Source organism: Cucumis melo, chromosome 4 (genome assembly GCF_025177605.1).
Source record: "Cucumis melo cultivar AY chromosome 4, USDA_Cmelo_AY_1.0, whole genome shotgun sequence".
In the NCBI taxonomy this organism is placed as follows: Eukaryota; Viridiplantae; Streptophyta; class Magnoliopsida; order Cucurbitales; family Cucurbitaceae; genus Cucumis; species Cucumis melo.
Window position 1 is genome coordinate 29,181,414 of NC_066860.1, and position 24,774 is coordinate 29,206,187.

The 24,774-nt window shown below is 27.4% G+C and overlaps 1 protein-coding gene across 1 annotated transcript; it reads right to left on the reverse strand.

Moving 5' to 3' along the window:
- Positions 1 to 13,122: 13,122 nt before the first annotated feature.
- Positions 13,123 to 17,890, reverse strand: LOC103487002 (aquaporin NIP2-1-like). Its single transcript, XM_008445189.3, has 5 exons — positions 17,464 to 17,890; positions 16,961 to 17,185; positions 14,423 to 14,617; positions 13,976 to 14,037; positions 13,123 to 13,624 (listed from the first exon to the last, which is right to left on the reverse strand). Exons 1-5 carry the CDS (start codon positions 17,605 to 17,607, stop codon positions 13,387 to 13,389), a joined length of 864 nt encoding a protein of 287 aa, XP_008443411.2. The 5' UTR covers positions 17,608 to 17,890; the 3' UTR covers positions 13,123 to 13,386.
- Positions 17,891 to 24,774: the final 6,884 nt, after the last annotated feature.

Genomic DNA, 24,774 nt, shown 5'->3' on the forward strand with positions numbered 1-24,774 from the left:
AGTCATAAACATCTTAATTTTTGAGCAAAATGGTCGTGGTGACGAAATCTACATTGCTATAAACAGCAATTAGATATATGCACTTCAAAGAATTTCATCACTCTATTATCCCCTTAGTTTTTATATATTTATAAAATCTCTAGAAAGAAAACCTTTCAATAATTTCTATCAAGAAAATCTCACGCAAGACTTGAATTCTACTCCTAACACATTGTTATTGTTTTTTTTTTTTTTTTTAAATAAAAACCCACAAAACTCATTTATTTTTCTTTACATTTGAAAGAATTGCAATTGATTTATTTTTTCAATAAGCTTTCTACATTCTACTTCTCTTCTACCATATACAATTTAGCATAGGGAGTTGTAACAAAAAGAAGAAGAAGAAGAAGAAGAAGAAGAAGAAGAAGAAGAAGAAGAAGAAGAAGAAGAAGAAGACGAAAACAAAAACTAAATGATAATTAATTTTAAATACAAGAAAGCAAAGGCAAATAAATTTATATAATTAAGAATGAGTTTAGAGACTAAAACAAAGAAATTAAATTTAATTGAGATGGAGGTTCATGCATTAAAGAAGTAAGTGGGAGACAAGAATGGTGCATTAAAATATGGAGAGGAATATTTATAAGAGACTTTTTGAGTACCTTTATACATAATTGTAACTCTTTTCAATAATAATGAGGCACATGGAAAGAAAAAGAGAAAAAGAGGTGGACTTTAATTAATTGCTTATTGAACAACTTCAACACTAATAGAAGATGATGGAGGACCCCTTCAACAGCTACTAAAGAAGGACCCTTCAATTTGGAAATTCTTTGGGTGCAAAGTTGACCTTTGACTTTAAAACAGAAACATTAATCAATTTATTTCAATCATACTTTTTTTTTTCTATCAAAATAGTAATTTAATCTCTAAATTTGACTTGTGAACTTAAGTATAGTATTATAAAAGTTTAATTGTTCCTACATTGAATCAATTTAGTCTTCTCGACAAAATTATATATGTTAAGATTTAATGAAATTTCTTAACTATATAGATGGATGAAGTACTAATCAAAACTATCACGTAATTTTAATCAAAACTATCACGTAATTTTAATCAAAATTATCACGTAATTTTAATCAAAATTATCACATAATTTTGATGGTGTTTTTGGTAGAGGTAAAAGTGATTCAATTTGGAAGTATATATAGAAATCAAATTATTAAGTTAGCGTTCATATAATAAGCTTTTATTTGACAACCTTCTAATTTTTAGTCTTTGAAAATAAAATCTATTTCCTCACACATTTTTTTTAATGATTTTGTATCTTTTTAAATATAAGAGTTAGAGCTTCTACCCAAATTCAAAAAATAAAATCAAAATTTTCAATTCTTTTTTTTTTTAGAATTTATTTTGGTTTTAAAAACAAAGATGAAGAGTGGATAACAAAATTGGAAGTTTAGATGTGGAAATGACATTTATAAACTTTTCAAGGGTTTTTTCAAAAATAGAAATAATTTTTTTTATAAAATGTAAATAATTTATGAAATATTTTATTTTTTATAATTTTTCAAAAACATAAATAAACTAAATAATTATTAAACATGGTCTACGGTAACATTTTTGAAGTTCACAAAAGAATGACAGTAAATTTTAATCAATAAATTTATGATCGACTTTTATATCTATTTTATTTTAATTTCTAAACCCTCCATTTTTCTTTTGAAGTTATAAACACTTTATATAGAGAATTAATTTGGTGATATGGTGAGTCATTAACTATTGCATTTTATCTATTATTCTTTAATAGAAATCTAAATGTGATTAACTTGGTTATCTCTAGATTTAATATTTACTCATTGATCATTGCTTTTTTAATATCCATTTTCAAATCATAAACTTTCTCTTTCATATAATTTAGTGTTAAGTAAAATAGTTTGGTAAGAAATATTAAAGTTAGAACTCAAAATTGTATATTATGATCGCATCAAATTTTTAAGACTCATCAAAATATAATTCGAACTTAGATTAACTCCTTTTTTTTCCTAAAAAATAAAATGTTTTCGATATATGATATTTACGTTGTGTTGGTACAAATTTTACAAAACTATTCTAAAAGTCTATCAATCAATATATATCATTATGATTGATAAACACCGGTAGAAATGTGGGATAGATTTGAAATATTTCTATATTTATAACATTTTTAGCATTTTTATTATTTGAAGTAATTTTTTTTTCTTTTATTAGCATCTTTTGGTTTATCATTTTCTAGAAAAGTTCGACATATTCTTTTCTTCAAATTTATTGTTCTTACCGTTGATCTTTACTCAGGATTTTCTTTGCAAATTTTCTTTTTAAACCATCAAGTGCAGACATAATTTTTATTTTAAAAAAATTGGCCGCATTAATTTGATACATGAATGTTATTTTAAAGAATTTTGTATTTTTTTTTCAATACTCTTAGTATTATTTATTAAAATAATAAAAAGTGCAATATTGAAAGGTTATTATAGTAATTGAAATATTAAACAAAACATGTAATTATTTCTTGTTACTCAAATTTGTAAATATTAGAAAATTTTTACGATTGACATAATATTGAGTCTTATTTTATTCTATTTATAAAGAACTAACCGCACTAAATTATTCTTCAAAAAAAAAAAAAAAAGAAAAAAAGAAAAAGAAAAAGAAAACTAGTAATTAAATAGTGATTGACCTAAAAAATTCCAACGGTTGTCTATTATTATTATTAATTTAAAATATATATATATATATATATATATATATATATATATATATATAGTCTTGATGTTTTTGTATTCATGCTAAGGGTATAACAAAATTATTAAAGTGTGATGGTCTAGGTGAAAGTCCACTACCTCTATTTTGCACCTAGAGAACATGTGGGGAAATGGAAGCACATAGGAGACAAAAATATCTTCCAAATTCAAATTTATTTATAAATAAAACATTGGGTAAAAAATATATCCCTCCCCATTAAAATACCCTTAAAACTTTGAACAAATTAAAAGAGATACTCTTGCTAAATAGTATATAAACTGACTGTTAATATCCTCTTGCTTCTCTATTTTTCCTTCTTCCATCTTTTCTTCAATATCTTCTTATTCTATTCTTTGTTAACTCTCTACCATTTGTTTTTCTTGAAGAAAATAAATTGTTCACTTCAGTTGAGATACCTAGACAATCACAAAAATACAAGAAGAAAAGCACCAAGAGACCTTAAGAAAGTTATACATTAATAGTTGACTAAGAGCTAAATAGTCAAATATGTTATATCTATTTATTTATTTGGCTATATATCGTTTTGGAACATTTTAAGGAGAGATTTTCCCTTTATTTGTAAGTTTTGATGGGTGTTGAATTTTTAATTTTAAAGTTAAGGTTTAGATTTGGTTATTGAAGAAATTTGTGTTTAAAGATTATTATTTAGAAAAATGAACACAATTTTGAAAGTATAGAGTTACTTTTACATCAAAGTATTACTAATTTTTACTCCTACATCAACAATAAGAGTACTTTTTTTTTATTTTTTTAAAAGCTTAAGAACATACATTTTGTAACTTTTAAAAGTTTAAGAATATTTTTTAAACAAAACCATAGAGACTTTCACACACAAAAATTAAAGATAAAAGTACTTTTGAACTTCTTTTTTAAAAAAATTTAACCATGTATTTGAAGCTTTTGAAAATTTAGGAGTAGACACGTTCCAAAGTTTAATGACATTTTTTGTTTTAATAATTTAGTCCAAAACGTTTTAAAGATAAATTCTAACTTTTATTTTTCTACCAAGAAATAATTAAAAAGTCTAATAAAAACTATTGTATATACAATTGAGAGTTCGTGGCCTTATAAAAAGTTTTACAAGTTGTAAGACCTAATAAAATGGACATAGGTTGAGAAAATAGAAATACAAAAACTCTCCAAGAAAAATGTATTTATTTGTTTCATAAAAAAAGAGAAATGATATATTATTTATTTCACTTGAAATATTTGGTATTTTGTTCATTTATATTTAAAGATAAAATATTGAGATTAGTAATTATGAGCAATATAGAAGTCATAAAAAAATTCATATAGATTTTAAATAATTTAGAATTAGTTCAAAATATTCTCTTCACCTAAAAATTTAAAATTTAGTTCAAAAATATATATACATTGAAAATAGGTTTTTTCCTAAAAAGAAAAAAGAAAATAGGTTATGTATCATATTGTGACGTTAAAGAAAGAAAATAAATGTTGGTGATTTTCAAACATTTTTCCTATTCTCGATTCTAATGTTCTTAGCGTCATTTAATAACAATTTTTATATTTAGTTTTATACTTTTGAAAGTTCAACTATTTCTAAAGTTATTTTATTCTCACACATTTGTACGAAAGAACACTTAAATCCTTAAAGATTATTTTTTCTTTCGTAGTCACGATAAATTATTCAAAATACATATAACAAAGTGTTAAATTAATCGTTTATTAAGCTAAAATTAAAGCTTAACCTAATAGATTATAATAAATTTAATATCTATATATCGATTATCTAAGATTCCATCCTAAAAGAGATTTCACGATGTTTGAAAAATACACATTCTACCAGTCTTCTAACCTGTTAATAGTGAGATAGCTGCAAGTCTATGTTGTCTAATATGCTCAACTTATTGTACCCAATAATAATTTTCTGCTTTTGGTCCATTTCTTTTTTCACCCATTACAATTGGTAATTCTCTGTGACATTTTTCTCTCTTCTCTCCCACTTATCATCCGTGGGAGGAGCCCCCCACCCACACACACACACACTCCATCTTTTAATTTCCTTTACTCCCTTTTTGCTTTTTCAATGATTTGTTGTCCTTTGTAATAGTAATTCCTCTATTAATAATCTTCGCTAGTTCAACTCATTTGAAAGGCTAATGGTAAGAATCGACAACATAATAATAATAAGAAGAAAACATAAAGCAATAGAAGAATCCACATATAGATTTGTGTGACTCATTAACGGTATGCTAGTTACATCTATGAACAAAGAAAGAGAAAAAATCGGAAGATTTTCGACGTACAAACTGGTATTGGAAGACTCAACGTCGAGACAAACTACTAGTCCCGACATCGTGTTACATACGTCGGAAAACGACAAAAATATTATTTTAATATCATATTTTCCCGACGTGTCATGAAGAATGTCAGAAAAAACAAGCTAGTCCCGACGATTCTCAACCGACATCATAAATAGAAATATAGTTTTCGACGGGTTGCATGGGACTTCGAGATAAACTTGAACATTTATAATGTGTCAGAAAGCGAGGTCCCTGACGCTTCATGCATGACGTTGAAAATAGATATATAGTTCTCGACGGGTTGCATGGGACGTCAATGTAAACTCGAATATTAATTACGTGTCAGAGCAAGATCATCGATGCTCCATGCATGACGTTGAAAAAAGATTTACCTACTTCTGATGCCATTAGTGATGCGTCGGGACTGTATCTAACTATTTTCGATGAATAGCTAATGACATCGGGAGTTTTCCTATATATTTTGTTTTAGTTCTGTAAAAGACAGAATTGAAATTTCGAAGAGAAAGAGATGAGAAGAAGAATGAGGAGAGGAGAAGACGTCAGCAACCGCCTTGCCCTTGCAGCAATCTGCCTCGCCGCTGCCTCCTCGTCGTTCTTCCATTTTTAATAAGTTTCAAACCCTTTAGATTTTAGATTTTAGTTTCAAACTGTTGATAAATCTTCCATTGTTTATGTTTATGTATATGTTTATGTTTATGTTTATGTTTCTGTTTGTAATTCAAAATCAAGGATAGATTTTAGTTTATGTTTTGATCAATAAATGTTGAAGATAAATATTTAGTTCTTGCTGTGAGTGTTTGAGCATCAAGATAAATAATTTACGCATAATTCTTGTTTGAGTGTAATTTAATTCTTGCTAAGTGTAATTTTTGCCGTCTCCCTCCATTTGTGTCACTGAATGGTTGTTCTATTATATGTATATTGATGCTTTTGAATGTATATTGATGGTTTTTCTGTTATTTTCTACAAATGTATGTTCTATTGTATGTTCTATTGTATCTATTTTTTTATATCAAACTTGTTGTGTATTTCAGCATTGTGTGCAATGGAGGAACTCAAACTGAGGAAGGGAAGTTGAACATTATTTTAGCTAGTTTGATCATAGAGACATGGGCGACATGTGTAAAGAGGGTAGTTGGACATTATTATGAGCAGCGTTCGGAGAAATACAAGCTTACTTGAAACAGAAAGAACCCTAACACTGGTGGTTCAGAAAATTGATCCGAAAGAGGGAAGTAGAAAATGACAAGATCGAGAATCGAATAGGCAAGTCATAGAAAGTTCCAGTAATATGCAAGCTATGAGAAACTTTCAATGGCTTACCTGTTCGATTCTCGACCTTGTCATCTTCTACTCCTTTCTTCCTAATCAATTTTCTGGAACCATCAAAGTAAGAGTTGTTTCTGTTTGAAGCAACCTCGTGTTTCTCTTGACGCAACTCGTAATAATGTTCAACTTTCCTCTTTGCACATTCTGCCCATGTCCTTATGATCTTACTAGCTACAGTGATGTTGAAGCAATATGCAAAGTTGAGAAATTGGTGTCGACGCTTTGAATTATGTTTAAGTTTTCATTTTTATTTTGTATTATTCATGTAATTTATATTTGAATTACCTACGAACGCGTACTTTTTTAATATTTCAATTAATAATAAATTCAACTTGGTATTATAGTGATTTTTTTTCAATTTTACATTAATTCTAATTCAATTTAGAATTTTAATAATTGTACATTAATTAATAAAAGTTAAAACTATATTAATTTTTTTTATTAATTTTCCATTAATTAATAAAAAATTAAATCTGATAGCACTGTCGACACTGACGCACATGGCGATGTCGGTAGTGAGGTATTTGCGATCCTATTAACATGCGTCAGCAGTTCGCGTTGCCGACGTGTTGACAATGTCGGTGAAGAGTGCGTAGTAACCTTTGCCGACGCTGTCCCGTTCTCACGTCGAATAGGCAATGCCGACACTTTTCTCACGATGTCCTTGTCGACGTTGATTTCTGCGTCGATGGAGCCTCTCTAGACGTATTTCTGGATTCTGCCGACGAATACCTGCCTCGGCATACCCCCTTCTTCTTGTAGTGAAGGTTCGTTTGGATTACCTTAAGAAAAATTGTTTGTGAAGAAACTCATTTTTATTTAAACTCATTTTTGTGAAAATTATCTAAGATACACTTAAAAAACTATTGTGAGTAGCTTCCAAACACTCTAATTTTTTTTCAAAATAACTTACTTTTTAAATTAAACACTTGAAAATATAATCCAAACACCCCTTAAGTTTATCACTGATGGATCATGTTACAAATATAGTGATAAACCATAAGAGCCTATCGAGAATAAAATTTGCTATATTTACAACTTTTAAGAAATATTGCTATATACTTGATTATTATTTCTAAATTTTCTATCCATTATAATTATCCAAATTAAAATAGCTTAGGAAAGAATCACCCAATAGAATTAATGGCTGGACACAATTAATCTTACAAAAAGCCTTATCAAAATCTGATCCTCAAATCTCTATCGGTTAAAATTTAATTTTGGTCTCTATATTCTAAAGTTTGTTCATTTTTTTTTTGTTAATGTATTCTCAAATATTCAATTTTAATCCATGAATTTTCAATAAACCTTAGATTTAGTCCTTACTACTATTTATAGTAGATTCTTTTACTATTCTTTTAAATTTTTATTAGCACTTTTACAATAAATTTTTAAAAAATATTCATATATATCGTCTTTCATGGCTAAAAATTATTATGATTATTTAATTAATTTTAATAAAAAATAATTTTGAGAAACTAAATTTAAGATTTACTAAAAGTACAAGTACTCAAGTTAAACATTTGAAAATACAAAGACTAAAATTTAGAAAAAATAAAAAAGTTAAAACTATAATTGACAAAATGGTTATATATAAAAGTATATTTACAAAATATATATTATATGACGAACCATATACCATATGTTCCAAGGCAACCTTGGATAAGTTTTTAGTTTCAAAATCTTTGGATACCAAATCGCAAACAAAAGGAAAAAAAAAAAAGAAAAAAGGTTGGATAAGTTTCTAATACCAAAATCTTGGTGTGTATGTACAAGATTACAATCTTATATAGTAAATATTAAAAAATAGGTAAACCTTAAAAAGCAAATCACCACCAAATGTAATCTAACCAACTTATATTAAAGTTTAAGATATAGTGAGACACCCATAAACATTATCGACGAAATCTCAATCTAAGTATTCTTCTCAATCTCTGCCTTCATCATTATCAAGCCTTTTTCTTTCCCTCAAAGTGGTGAGTATTCACTATTCAGAGAGATTATTCTTCAATATTTTTTGGTGGGTGTCAGGCTTGAGTTACTGTTACTGCCCACTATTACAGGTGGATTGATTTCCTAGTTTTCTTTTGTTTTCAATTATATGTAAATTTAAGGCCATGGATTCTTCATGTAGTACAGAAGTTACTTTCATAGACTCTGATGGTTCTTTCCCACTTTAGTGGGTATGATTCCTTGGAAGAAAACGATAGTACAACAACATACACCCAAAATAAAAACTATGAAAAACCAAAACAATTCTACCCATACAACTGTATGAGACTTATCTCTCTTTTTTCAAAAGCAAGTTAACACGCGAGGATTTTACACTGAAAAATGGATAATTTTAAGATGTACCAATTTTTACATCCTCTTATTTTAAGAGTATATGAAAACATGAAATAGTATGAAAGTAATAGTCATATGTACTGACATTATTGACCCACCAATATTTAGCCATCACTGTCTGTTACACTATGCGTCTCTCCCATGACCTCACCTACAATTTAAAGTTGTATTTTAAGATGCACCAATTTTTATATATCACCTTGATTCCACGTAAAAAAAGTTAAAAATGTTTTTTTAAAATTTTTTTGTTAAGAAGGACAAACACATACGTATAAGGGTGTAGTTTAAAAAGTTCTAAAAAAGTGTTGGAAAGGGGTATGAGTTGTTTTCTTCTTTTTAAAAATGATGTGTTGGATCGGGAAATGCATTCGAAAATCTCCACTAAATAAAGACTTTCTTAGCACATTTATCATCTCCTATAAAATATATCTATTAGAGATAAAATCCAGATACATAAGCCTAAATATTAATAAGGATATGACAAAAGTTGCAATCTTTAAAAAAAAAAAAATTGTGAGTTCAAACACCTACAAAGGAGTAGTTTTAAGTTGAGATATGAACTCAACTCACTATTTGGGAAGAAAAATTTTGTATGTCCCCTATATTTTATACCAACGTTCACCAATAGTTGCATTAAACCTTCACCAGTAATGCCTGGTTGCCATTCTGGCTACCACCAGCAACCAATTTCGGAGATCACTATCAATGGCCAACTCCGGCCACATTCGACAATCATCGTTTGATGGCCAAACTTCGACAACCTCCAACATCCATTATTTTAAATTATTAGTTTGTAGTACTTTTGTAGTTATTCAGCATTAATACTTTGGAGAAGAGTTGTCAACACCATCGATGTTTTTATTTTTAACAAATTTTTATAAAAAGAAAATGTTTAAAAGAAAACAAAATTTTCAACTTAATCCTAACAAAAGCTTTTACCATGACAAAAAAATAAATATGAAACAAAGTGTGAGAAGCCGAAGGAAGTTTTTGAAAATAGCTATCAGATAGAGGATATAGATGAATATTTATGTAGTTTTTTTTTATGTAAGTGGACTTGAACATTTGTTGGAATATAACATCTATACTTTTATTTTTGGTATCGTATAACTGGATTGGAAAATGTGCCCTTGTAAGATAGACAAATCATTAAGGACCATTATACTACCATTACATTTTAAAATATTTCACTTGCAATATAAATTCAAATTTCTTTTCGCTCCATTCTTAAAACTAGTGTGATTAGACTTAAAAAGGGCTTCAGGTTCATTAACTAGCCTTCACCCAACATTATTCTTACACTTTTGTTTGATTTGGTCTAAAACTGTAAACGAAAGAATTTCAAAGGTAAGAGCCTAATAATTTACACCAGTTAAATGAGTTCGAAAGTGATTAAAACGAGCAGTTATCCATTGATATACGACATGCAATTAGGTTCATTGATATAAAAGAGAATAAAAAAGAATGGTAGAGAAAAGTCTTTTAATTTGAAAAGATAAAGAAAAGTGTCGGTGCTTATAAAAGGATTTAGATCAACATTAGTAATAATGGCTGCCTTGATAGACGATTTGTTAGGACCTATTTGAAATTTCGATCTATTATTGTTGCGTAGGGTAGCTCCAATGCGTATCATTGCAGATTTGAACTTCATATTCTATGGATGCATTTAGGTTTGAGTTCATTGTCGAAAAACCCCTATGATTTAGGTTGTTCAAGCTTTAACTTGCTTAGAAAGTTTAATTAATTTCTTTATAAATTCAATACTTTCTTTTCTTTTTTTGGAAATTCGTATTTTTAATTATTTTAATTTTAACTCCGTTCCGAATATGCAAATCAACTCAATCATAGTCTTGAAAGAAACAAAAGAATTTATATTATAGAGTAGTGATGTAAATTTTACGATTTTTTGACCTTAAAACCTTAGAATGTTTATTTGATCACAAATAACTTTAAACACACCCTTAGCATTAATATCATATTCGCTTTCTCATGTTTTTTTTTTACAATCAAAATAAGGGATTTCAAACTATAATCATGTAAAGGAAGGAATCAGTTAGTATAGTTGCATAAGAATCACATTGGGTTTGGAAGTTGAAACGTTTATTTGTAATGTCAATCTCAAATAAGAGAGACAGTTCATGTATTAAATAAAGGAATGAAATAAGTGGAGGACAGGTACATTCATCAAGGAAGAGGGAAACTTATTCAACCACTTGGGCTACTTTATCCACATTTGGAAGGTTGAGAAGCAAGGAGGAAAACTTCAATTTTTTAACAACTAGCAACATCCTGCTAATGCTGTTCATGACATTTCTTCCTCCATGTACTAATAAAAAGAAAAGTGACTGCAATCATATCACTATTAATACACTCAACTCTTTAAAATTTTTATAGTTAACATGTTTGAATGGAAGTAATAGTAAGTTGGATGAATACTTGAAAAGTATATATTTGCATCGGAATCCTTTAAGAGAATAAAAACATGAAAGGTCATATATAGTATAATCATAACGATTTCATTATTGTCTTTTGATCTATTGTCTTTTGATCCAAGCTCAAGTTGGTTAGTGGTTTTGTTATTTTTTTTTCTCATAAATTCAATGTTTACTTAGTTATTTATTATCTGTGTCTCTGATTTTTTTTTTTGGTCCAAATGTAAAATATTTGAAACGTTGGAATTTCTTTTCATTCTTTCCTTTTTTTTTTATTTTTGCAAAAATATTCTTTATTTGAAACTTCAAAAACAAAATATAAATATAATTTTGATTTAAATCTTAATTGTGGAATTTTGCTACACCAGTAGTACAATGAACTTAGAACTTGAAACAAGGAAAGTTAATTAAGTTTTGGTTTAATTCTTGTTTAGAATTCTGGACTTCTCATATTTATAATGCTTCAATGCTCCAAGTCATTCAAGTCTTAACATATTAACAATCATTTTATTCATAAATACCATTTGAAGTTTGATGTTTTAGTTAAAATATTTACAGTATCTTTTTCTTAAAAAAAGAGAAACAAAAAACGTAACTTTAAATATTTGTCCTTGTTGGAATTTTTTAGTCCAGGTAATTAAACCAATGAAAAAATAGCTCACGCCAACCAAGTTAATTTATTACAGAATTTAATGGTCAAACTATATATATATATATATATATAGGAGTTGAATGAACATTAAATTTAGTTTATAGGAGTTGAACTTAGGTTTCATATTAAAAGAAGACTTAAAACTTAGATTTTATTTTCGCAGTGAAGAGGTTTGAAGCTTCAACCTCAGACTTCTTAATTACATATATTTTATTTTTGTTAAACTAATTGTTAGATAATAGAAAGTTTTCAGGTACTCTCTAATGTGAAAAATTCTTACCATTTCTTTTTCTTTCCTCCTTCCTTCTACCGGGGAATCATTTCATTTTTTTTTATTTTGAAAATTAAATCAATAAAAGCTTATTCCACCGTTAAGTTTCTTTGTCTATGATGTGTTTTTATCGATATTTTCAAAAATCAAATCAAAATCTAAAAACTAAAAAGAAGTAGTTTTTAAAAACTTTTTTTTTTAGAATTAAGCCAAGATCTCATCTTATGTACTCAAGAAAGATGCTTATCATTATAAAAAAAGAGAGAAATAAACTTGCATTTAGAAAGGAAAAAAAAAAAGCCAAAAGAATAAATTTGTTATGAAACGAAACGTTTTTCTCGATCAAAAATCTCAAAATAAAAGATGAAAGGATGGCAAGTCCATAGACTAAATCGAGGACTTGTGAATTCTTTAAAAGAAAGATAATTATAATAGGTAAGACTTTTATTTAAGGATAATAATTAATTGAATAACAACGTTTTAAAAAGAATTGTAAATATAGCAAAGTTTATTATTGATAGATTTCATTGTTGATAGACTTTTTACTAGAGATATGATCTATCAATGATTATTCTTACCAATAATATGATTTCATAATGATAAATTCTTACTAACAATATGGTCTATTGTTATTAGACTTTGAAATCAAAATTTTAATTTTGCTATATCATTAAAGATTGTTGTATCGTGCGATATCTGTAAATATTTTCGACACAATTACTATATTCGCAAGTTAACCTTAAAAATGCTTGCAAATTTCAATGAGCATTTATATTTTTAAGAATACTGGTAAATATAACTTGGTGACATAATATTTTTATAAGGGCATTTAAAATGTAATTTAATTTAAACATTCATTAATTATGGATTAATATGATAATAGTTCCTATGTATTTATTTTAATAATAAGGTTCGATTTATATAATTACATGGATCTGAATTAATGTGCATAAAATCTGAATCAATATATGATTTATACTTTCTTGAAATTTGGTCGTGATTTGAATGGAAAAAAAAAAGGTGTTACAAAAAGTAGAAAATCTTCATATATATATATATATATATGGAAGATGTTAAATTACAAAGGCTACTTCTGATACATTGCTAAACTCTAAAAAAGTTACCCTCATACATTACTAAACTATAAGATAAAAGAAGCTTATAGCATAGTATACATGAGATCATTGCTCATTAAAACACTCAAACTATTAATTTCACATCTTTCCATCATTTTAAATCTCTCAATTATTTTAAAGATGGGAGACGATGCGAAAGACAATGCTCATATCAGTGATTGCTTTCGGTAACATCTGATCTCGACATCCTTCGAAGTTTGAGTGAAAAAGAATGGGGAGAAATTAAGTGCACAGGTTTGTCACTGGCACGTATGAACTTATATGACCATGCCCCCAATTGAGTTCCAACAACTGGCCCAACAAAGTATACCCAAAGCCCTTTATAATTATCACTTGCCAAAGCAGGTCCTAAAGTCCTCACAGGGTTCATTGACCCTCCTGATACAGGTCTGAATAATCGCTAACACAAATCCTTATTAGATCTATTTGTTTAATGTAAAATCTTTATTCTCAAAACATTTTTTTTAAAAAAAAATGGATGTTCACAAAATGTTTCCAAAAATTAATATTTTTTTTTTTAAAAATCAAAATTGCTGTTATGTATATGCATGGTTTTGTAAAGTTAAAAATTTGCAATAAAGTATTAACAAGTCCTTATTTGATTTGAAAAAAAAGGGTATTTTTGAAAAATAAAATAAATAAGAATATATTTAATAGTATTTGAAGCAAAGAATTTTAATTTGGTGTGTTGAAAAGGGAAAACCAAAAATGTTATATATATATTTTCCTTAATGACTTACCCAGCTAAGATGGAAGTGATACAAACAGCTGAGCCAACTGCCATACCTGCCAGCTCCCCTACCTGCCAATGCCAAAAACAAAACAAAACAAAACAACCATTTCCCCACATTAATATAATATATAAAAACATATTCATTTAATTTTTCACTACATTTTTTTTCTTTTCAAATACTGCAACCAAATATTATTCTTGGAAATTTCTTTGCATTCTATTCTATTTTTATAGATATTCACATTTTATCCATATTTTATTTTCATTTTTTAAATGTTGAGTGGGGACTCCAACCTTCCACTTACTTTTATCCATATGAATTGTGTATTGAGTCCTATATATTTCTAAACATTTTTTAAAATAGTTTTTCATTGATTTTCAAGAATTTATGACTTTAAGAAGTTAAATTGATACACTAAACATTAATATATAGGTATAAGTGAAAGAATCTTACTGCTTTGGTGTCAGTTGCAACAGCAAGAGTGACAAACATCATAGAGAATGTAACAACAATCTCCATAACTAAAGCTTGTAAATCAGATCCTGATGGAGTAGTTGTGCCCAAATGCTTAATTGGACGCAATAATAAGCGCAATGTAAAGGCTGCACAAGTTGCTCCACTCAATTGTGCTGCTCCATACAATGGAACCTACCAACCAACCCCAATACATCACTCTCTTCTGTATGTGTTACTTTCAATTATCTTTCAAATTCCCTTTTTCTTTCTCAATCAATTCACAAAATTATATGTATTTTTGACATTTCGTTATAATACATACGTTCAAATAAATTCTTGCCTTGTCTTTATAATCATTTGAATCCTATACTAAAGGAGATGAAATTAGTGGATAGACCGAGACAACTCAAAAAGTGATGCATTTTCTAGTTAGGTTAAATACGTCATTTACTATATATGTTTGTTAATTCAATTTCAAATCAGTTATCATATATATATATATATATAGATTTTTGTTGCATAGATTTGTGTGATGAAATATTTTTTTTTTTTACGCAAAATAACAACATATGACATTTTATATGGTAGAAAGACTGGCAAACTAAACTTATTCTACATGTAGTTTTAAACACACAAACTTCAAGCATGACTTACCCATAAACGCAGTATCTACATCTTTAACAAAACCTACTCAATCAAACCAATAATTATTAAAGTGTGTTCAGACAAAGGGAAATCTCTCCTAAAAAAACCTAAACCAAAATAAAAAAGATCAAGACTAGACATTTAAAATTATTACTTTTGATTGCTTTGATTGGAATTCCAAAAAGTGAAATATCAATATATCCATAAAGTAAAAGATGGCCATCTTGACTATAAAAACACACATGACATGAAGATATGTATTGTCTTTTTGCTCTCTCTCTATACCTTAGCTTCCCACTTCTAATGGGCCAAGAACTTTTTGGTGGACATCTCTATCTCTATCTCTTCTATTTCTCAAGTGTTGGAATTATGCTGCCTAAATGTCCCATCTAATTCCTTGGCCGGCAAAATGAAGCCAAGGTTGTGGCCATAAAAAGATCACATATGCTTGTCCTTGTGGCTATGGATGTAGAATAATATTTGGACAACCCTTGACCCTACATCATGTGGCCACTAAATATGGCTTACATTTTACCTCTTTGTAATCTCATCATCATTTCATTTCTACTCCTTTTCCTATATGTACATAGTGATTCTTCTAGACCTCCTTTATAACTCGATATTAGAAGAAGCTAAGGGTCAATTTTAAATCCCACCAAATTCTTCTCTTAATTGTCATAATAAATAGTCCAAACCATGGTTAATGGCTCTCGTGTGTTTTTCATTTTTCACCTCACATTTTTAATTCTTTTCTATAATAAACTTTTGAATAATGTTTTCAAAGAAAGATATTAAGAAACAATGGGGATCAGTAGAAAATAATCTAAAAAATTGACATATTTTTAATAGCCTTGTGATTTATACTTCAACCCTAAACAGTTATTGGATTGTATCGTTATATATATTTACAAGTTATCCTCAACTTGAACAATATTTAATTATATGTTTTTATAATAATTGGAGGGTGAAGAATCCTAAATATCACGAGACAATATAGATTAGTAATCTGTTTTTTTTTAAAAAAAAAAAAGTTAATAAATTGGAAGAAAGGTAGACAATTACTTGGAACCCCCAATTTAAAATTGATATATAAATGTTTATATATAAATATATTTTGAAGCCATGGAAAGAACAAGATGCTACTCGTTCCTATATTCTTAGCACCGCCCTAAATAATAAATATTAATTTTGAAACAAATGAGGTATCAAATTTAGTAATATAATTCGTTGATTTGATCATTATTAAATTATAGCATTAGTTTAACTAATATTATTTATTTGCTAATGATATTTTATAAACTATTAGTTCTTTCTTTCTTCTTTTTGTAAATAGCAACTATCAGGCTTTTTCCTTACAAAGAAAAGTTATATAATATGATTTACATATTAAATTAATTGTGCACTAGTTATTATTTAATTTTTAATCAATTAGCTAGCTTACGAAAGTAGTTATATAATATATAATAATAAACAATAAACAAAACAAATATATTCGTCACAAATAAAATTTAAGCTCAAAATTCTCTAACTTTTTTTTTTCTTTTGATCCCTTAGTTCTAAAAGTTTGAATTTGATCCGTCAATTTTCCAATGGTTTATATTAATCTCCACGTTGTGTCATGATTGATTTTTCATTAATCACTTAATAAATATTCTTACCCTAAAAGCATTAATGGTAAAAGTAAAACAAAACTCTATGTCTAGTTAAGTCTAGAGAAAAAAAATGATAGTAAACAAGTTAGATATTGAAAATTTAAAAAAAATGAAAATACTTGGACATAATCGCCCGACAAGATTAGAGAACATGTGGGAAGAAATGATTAGGTTATTGATTAAACGAAGAAAAAATAACTGACAATTTCAACCATTTGAAGAATGAAAGAGTTGATACCTGTTTCCATGGAAAGTGTCGAGTTGCAGCAAAAGCCATGGTGACAGCCGGGTTCATATGGGCACCGGAAACGTGTCCGACCGCGTAAATCATCACAGTCACGATCAATCCACTAGCAACTGAAGCACCGAGCTGCGACACTCTCTGTGGATCGCTCGCGTTCAATGCTGCCGCCCCACATGTCACAAACACTAGCAAATAGGTTGCTATCACCTCCGCCACGAGCTATGTCATCGTTGGAAAAGAAAAAAACTCAACATCTTTTATAATTGACTTTTGTAGAGACAGACATGTTTAAGAAAGTGATATTTGAAACGGTCAAAAAATCTGTTTTATCGATTCAAAACCACTTGTAAAGTGCTTTTATTTGTTAAATTTCAGTATGAAAAATAGATTTAAACGTGTAAACAATAAAGCGATTCTTCAGTGATAAGATGCAGGTTTTGGAGTGATTTTAAACAAAGTAAATATAAGTGATAAGTGATATACAAGAAGGTAGTTACCTTTCGGGAAAACCCAGGAGGGTAAGGGTTTTTGAAGAAAGATCCAAACTTGGAGCGTTTAGAATCTGGGTTTTCAACAGATACGAATTCATTAACATCCACAACAGTTTCTTGGTTGGAAAGCTCAGGATTAATTGAACTCATTTTTGTTTCCTTGTATTGGGAAGAAACAGAAATTAAGAAGTACTGAAAAAGCAGTTCTTTAAAACAGTGGTTTTAGAACTCTATAATAGCTTTGGCAAATTATAGATTTACGAATGAGAAAGAGGGAGAAATAACAATGAGAGTATTGATCTCCCTCTATTTGAACGTAAACGCTAATATTATTATAAAGAAAAAACCACTTCTTTGCATATAAGTTGAAGGTGCAAGCTACCCCTTTTTATAATGAAGCTGAGGGATCAGGGATGGGGTGTAGGCCTCTTAGTGGTTACATATCGATATCTTGTGCGTATATGCTTTAAAGCTATATCATTATTTTTCTAAATTATTATTCTTTTTATTTTATTTTCCTATCCATACCCGTGTGTTTATTTAGCTTTTCAACCCTTTTGGGTTTAAACTTATTATTTATTTTATTTACTTAGTCTACTTTCCTCTCATCAACAACACATGTGTGTATATGTAATTCTCTCCTATATTCTATCAAAGGGAAATTGCTATCATATGACAAAATATTAACAAAAAAAAAAACATCTCATACCATTTTTTTCTTTTTTTTTGCAAATATGACAAACATGACAAGTAATTAATGATATCAGACGCAAAGGGTTATTAAAGGGTTATTCATTTTAAAATTTGCTACTTTTATAATTTAGAAAATGTAGTGATATGAGTCCTATTATCGTAATAAATTTTGCTATTTTTGCAAACGCTCCATTATTAAAAAAAATTTCACATTAATCTTAGAGGCTATCAAAATGGACCTAATCTAATTGACATAGTAAATGTATACTATCCATTCAAATTCGAAAGTCTTTCCTCACTTCACAGTATTTAAAAAAAATCTTAAATGTTGGAATCTACTTGAGTCATTGATGATAGGATTTATCTTAATAGCTATTTAAAAACGTTATACAAATGAAAATTTTTATCTTATAAATTAAGTATCAAGAATTTAAATCATGTGTGTCGTTGTGTCTTCTCACGTATGTGTGTGCGTATTTTTAAAACATCGTTAACAAAATTTGAACTATAGATTTTTCTTCCTAACTCAACCATATTTAAGATTATTTACCCACGCTTCCACTTTATATCTTTCTATTGCTTTGTAATTTATCATTACCTCTACGATTATAATGGAAAGTGTTGAGATTGTTAAGAATTATTTGTAGACTTTTTCTTCTTTAAAATAGAAAACTATTTGTAGACTTGATTGTTCTTAACATATTTTAAAATTATCTAATCTACAACTAATATGATAGTTTATACTTTAAGTTAAAATTATCTAATCTACAATCAACCATTATTTATTGAAATAAAATAATAATTATGTCATTAAATTTAAATTGAAATCTTAATCATAATTTTGAATATATGAAAAAAAAAACAGTTTTTGAAATTATATATATCTTATTTAAAAGAATAATAATAATAAATTATTTGTATCTGTGTGTTTCAAATTGGAATTATTTTTTCTTTAGAAAGACAACAAAACTACATTAAAAAAGTTGTAGAAAATGCATTATGTTCTGTTGCGGAAAAAAGATCTGATATTTTTAATGCATTTTTATAAATGAAAATTTTAGTTTGTAATAATATATTTGACTTTATAGTATTTCTCTCTGTAATGTCATTGCTTCGACCTACGTGCAGATACATGTCAAATTTTAAATATTATTGGAAGTTCGAATTATCGTTGAAATATATTGTTTATTAATATAATTTTTTTAATACTATATATACGTTTCAACATCTAAATATGTCAACTAAATTTAGCTCGTTAATGATATCGATTGAATTGAGTCTATTAGTTTTTAATCTGAGTAAAACAAGAAAAGAAAAAGAACAACATGCATAATACATAATAGTTTTCTATTCAAATAATACAAATAATGAATTGTGTATTTTGTAAGTAAAAGAATAGTTTTCGAATATAAAAAATTATTAAAATAGTTACAAAATATAACATAATTTTACATTCTATTAATATTAATATCTGTCGATACAATTTGAAATTTACTATATTTATAAATATTTGAAATAGTTTTTCATTTGAAATAATTTTTCTAATTAAAATGTCACTATATATGTTTTATAAAAATATATAGTGTGAGTTAGTAGTATATCCATTTATCTCAATTAGATTTATGCCTACTTAACACACTTATCATCTATCGCTTTCTTTTATTTGATATTAAAAAGAAGAAGAAGACAAAAGGTTGGATATTAATGACCTAAGAATACTTTTTTTTCCAACAAAGAGTACTAAGGATCGAGGGATCTTTAATTTTAAGATTAACTCAAATGATTTTATTTTTTTCGTCAGTATGAACTTAGCTTAATTGTTTTCGAGTGTACTACTGCTAATTACAAAATTTGAGGTTCAAATCTAGTAAAACCATTAACAAATAATATTATGATTATATAAAAGAACTTAAATATAATTATCAATTTTTTGTTTGACAAGAACGTTTTCTTTCTCTCCATTAATTTTTAAGATTTAAATTGTTGGTTTTTTTTAAAACGTTAAACACTATATATAATTTTAGACAACACTACTCTTCAATCATGCAAAAAAAAAAAAATTCTCATGACATTCAACCATACAATTAAAAAACATAGCATAATGGAAATTCATCTGACAGAAACAAATATATAAATACTAAAAACAAACTGATGACAGGAGAAGACACATACATTTTATTTATTGATTTATCTTTGATCTAGAAAAAGAAATATAGTATGAGCATTTTATATATTCGTAGGATTTGAAATTTTTGTATTATAATTCTTCTTAGTATTGCCATATAGTATTAACATTTTCAATATATTTGATTACTCAATCCAATTTATTCTCAAAAAGGTTAAAATCAACATATGACAGAGGATTAAGATCAGTATGATAAACAAAAACAAATAAATGCACCCGAATTTGCTGAGCTGCACTAAAACTTCTCTGATCTTAATTAGTCTATTTTTTTCTTAATTTTTTAACAGTAGTAGATTATAATGTCTCCTATTCAGATTTGACACTTGTGATGCACACTTTTTTTTGCCACTTAATAACACCATGCCTACATATCAACACACAGATCATCATTTCAACTAAATATAATACCTTCATGTACCCAAGTCTTGTGGAGTTGCATTCACTCAAAGAAATTAAGGATATAATCGTTCTATATACGAAGAGAGCCTAGAAAAATTAAAGCTTAAATAAATATATATACAAAACAAGGTTAGAGAAAAACCTCCCGATTTTATGTAAATCATGAAGCATTAATTACAAAAAAAAAAAAAAAAAAGGAGAAAAAGGGTTGAGTAGTTCAGAGGGTCGCCAGCCAGACAATGTCATGTCACAGATGAGATGGGTGTTCTTCTGCATTTTGAAATGTACTTCTATTCCTCTCAAATCAGATGAACAATAAAGAAGAAGCCTATAAGCTAAGGTTACTTCAAATAATCTTAGATTTCAGAGTTCTTGTTGGAGAGTGAATAAAAAGATCAACAAGATGGTTCAGGGAATGGAAAATTAGCATCAACAAAGAAGCTTTATTCTCACTCTCTTTGGTATTAGAAAAATATAAGTAGAGCCACCGACCAATTTAGAATTGTTTCAAGTCAAATACATTTAACGACTTAGATAATAGTTATTTCAAATTTTTTAAGTATATCCTAACTATATACTTCTATTATCATGATCTCCATTCATTTTTAACTTTTAACTTGAATCCTCACGACCAACCAACTTCAATCATTACTTGAGAACAGTGTATAATTATATATATAAACTTGCAAAGTACAAACACCAAAACTTTCAAATACCACACAATCATTGACTCAAGAAAAGTTACCTTTTAAGTTTAGGGAGAGAAGGATATAATAAGTTACGCTTTTTTTCAAAGATTGAAATACATGCTTTTAATTAACAATAAATGAAAAAGAACTCTCGATGCAACAATCAATGTACCTCTACAAAAGTATATAACTTTAGTCTTGTGTAGACTTAAGGGGGTGGCAAAAAGGGGAACCAGGATGATTCAAAAGTTTATCAATATAGTTAGTACCTTAAATAACTTGATAACTAACTAAATAAATACATCTTAATAAAGTGACCAGGATCAAGTCTAAATCAAGAAAAGTGTCTTCTATAACTTTTAGGGTGGTGGCCAGAACCCAAGAAAACAAACTCTAAATTAAAAGTGTCTAACTAATTAAGGCCTTATAATTAAATGCCCTATAGCTAGCTAAGGAGAACATTTCAAGAGTTTGCAAGTGAGTTGTGGTCTTTTTAATTCTTCTATTATGTTAAAACTTGACTTGTCATTGTTGAATTGAATAGAAGATCTTCTTCTCTCCTATGGCTTGTGGTTTAATTTTTTTATTTGTTACTCACTGTCACTTGCAAGTACTTAATCAAAAAGAGTTTCTTGTAATACTACTTACTTATCCTTAGATAATCTTAGGATTGATCCCACCTCTTTGATTTATATAACATATTTAAATTGTGGATTGTGACCCTAAATTTATATGTAGATTAGATATGAGAACAATAATATATTATTAGTTTTATAAAAGGTTATCTTGTCGAGCGTGTCATGACAAGGAAATAAAATATTAAGAATATATTAATGAAATGAAGATGATGAGGATGTTATGGAGATGTTCACATGCTCCGGGCGTTATGATGTATTCTCCAAAATATATATTGAGATTTGTTAACTATTTCACTATATGTCTTTTTTAATGAATGCATTGTTCTAAACTTAAAAAATGATAGATTCTTTATAAATCAAATTTCAATAAATCATAAAAAAGTACGTACGGTAGATTTATAAATATATATCGACCAAAATATCATCAAATATGAATACAAACAATGTCTTTCTAAAAAAAATGTAAGTGAGGATTTATAACTTATTTAAGCAATAAAAAAATTACTTGTACGTATATCGTTTATAAATTTTCTTCATTCATATGCTAAAAGTAATCAGAGATGTTTATTATTGAGATACATGAATATGAATGTTTAATTGATTATTTTATCACCATTTTTACAAATAAAACATGTAGGGAGTTGGTGAATTGTTTCTTATTAGCATGTTTTCAACGTTAACTTATTAGAGAATACCTCTACATTTATCTAATACAAATATCGGTGTGATGTTTCCAAAATTAAGTTAGCATATGACATTTGAGAAAAATAAACCTATAATATCTAACAAGACGGTAAAAAATAGGCATTTATGTTTTTAATTTGGGATATTTTTAAAAATAGTAAAATATTGAAACTATTTACAAAATATAGCAAAATTTATCTACCTCTATCTATAGCTCATTTGAATTTTTTACTACATTTTGTAAGTAATTTTTTTTATGTTATTCATAATAATTTCTCTTTAAGAAAATAATTAATTTTCGTTATCTTTATCTCGTGGCGCTACATATAATAGAGATGGAAAGGAAAAGAAAAAAATAAAATATAATAATAATAAAATTAATTTCTTCTTCTTGTGTGTTGCGAAGTTTTTTTCTAAAAAAAAATTAATTAGGCACAAAAAGTGTGAATAATTATACGATAATATTATATCAACTAATTTGATATGTCTTTAACACTTTCATCGAATATCTCATAACTTTAAAACAAGTAATATTTAGAATACATGAACCACATAGATCAAAACCACACTTGTCCAAAAGATAAGAAGTCGAATGAAATAAATAAAATTATGAAAAGAAAAAAGAAATGAAAATTTTAAATTCATTATCTCTCACGATATTTTCAACTCAAAACAATATTTTAATATTCAATGCTCCATGTGACAGTTTTCTATTGCACTTAAAGTATGATGGAAGATGCGAAAAATAATATATATAAATATAATTAAGATATTTTAGTGCACTTCCCGATTTCTGTTGACATTGTATATATTATTAAATATATACTATACATATATTATCTTTACTTTGATATTTTTCTTTTTTTTTAGAAACGAGCTAATTAATTATTAGAAAAAGAGTATTATTAACGTAGAGCTTAAGCATAACATTCTAGAGACGTATCATGGAGGGACAACAGAAAAGACTAGAGCATGAAGGTAAAGAAAAAGAACTACAAAACATGATGATTACATGAGCTAATAATTTATTAATCTACAATGACATAATCTGTCATCGATAAATTCTTACCATTGATCCAAATTTTAAAAAAAAAAAATTGTTAGATTTGGCTAGATAAGTTTAAGAAATTAATTATGTCAATGGTAGGAAATACAAAACTCTTAATTATTATGTGTTGGTTTGTTGTGCATTATGCATTCTAATTTGATATATGCGATGATCAATAATTTCTTGGATGGATGTTATTCTCACAACATTGTTAAAATTAATATAAAGTATTACAAGTTATGGTTGGTCCTAATTTAACGTGTCACAAAAAGAAGTAAGTGTTTTTTGTATCGAAATATAAAAAGTGACAACATGAGAGCTGGGTAGGGTGGATTATTTAGGGAAGAATCTCTCCTTATGAACATAATGGTTTTAAGTCATCATTTAATGCAACGTCTAAGAAAATTAGTGTTAAATATTACATAAAATTATTGTGATAAGTACATGTGGTTTAACATCAATGCCTAGCATAGTTGACCATTTTTTTTTATTCTAAACCTACCGGTGACAATTCATAAAAGTTATTGTTTTTTTTAGTATCACAAATTATTAAATAGATTATATGAATTTGATGCGACCAAATGTTCAACAAATCATTCGATAGATTACATGGATGTTTATCGGAGTTCAACATTCTTAAACTATTCGATAGATAACATGGATGTTTATCGAAACTCAACATTCTTAAACTATTCCTAATTTTTATTTTCAGATGGAATATCTGTTTTGAACTTTAGTGGGTTTTGATACCATATATATCATTATGAAGTTATCATCTCAAAACAAATTGACAATAAGAGAAGTATTCTATCTGTATCTCGTAAAAAGTATAAGAGCTCTTGATCTTTCAACGTAATTCTCAAACACAAATAAAATAAGAGAGTTTGAAAAAGTTAGATCTAAAAGAATTTAAATAGTATTTATCAATTTACAGTTGAGATTATCGAGTCTCTCAATTTATAATTTGAAGTACAATACCTA

Bases quoted from the DNA above. Each gene is read 5' to 3' on its own strand.
- LOC103487002 (XM_008445189.3), bottom strand. From the start codon at position 17,607: ATGAGTTCAATTAATCCTGAGCTTTCCAACCAAGAAACTGTTGTGGAT. The intron at 14,038-14,422 runs GTAAGATTCTTT...TGGCATTGGCAG, and splicing joins TTGCAACTGACACCAAAGCA to GTAGGGGAGCTGGCAGGTAT. The intron at 13,625-13,975 runs GTAAGTCATTAA...GCGATTATTCAG, and splicing joins ATCACTTCCATCTTAGCTGG to ACCTGTATCAGGAGGGTCAA.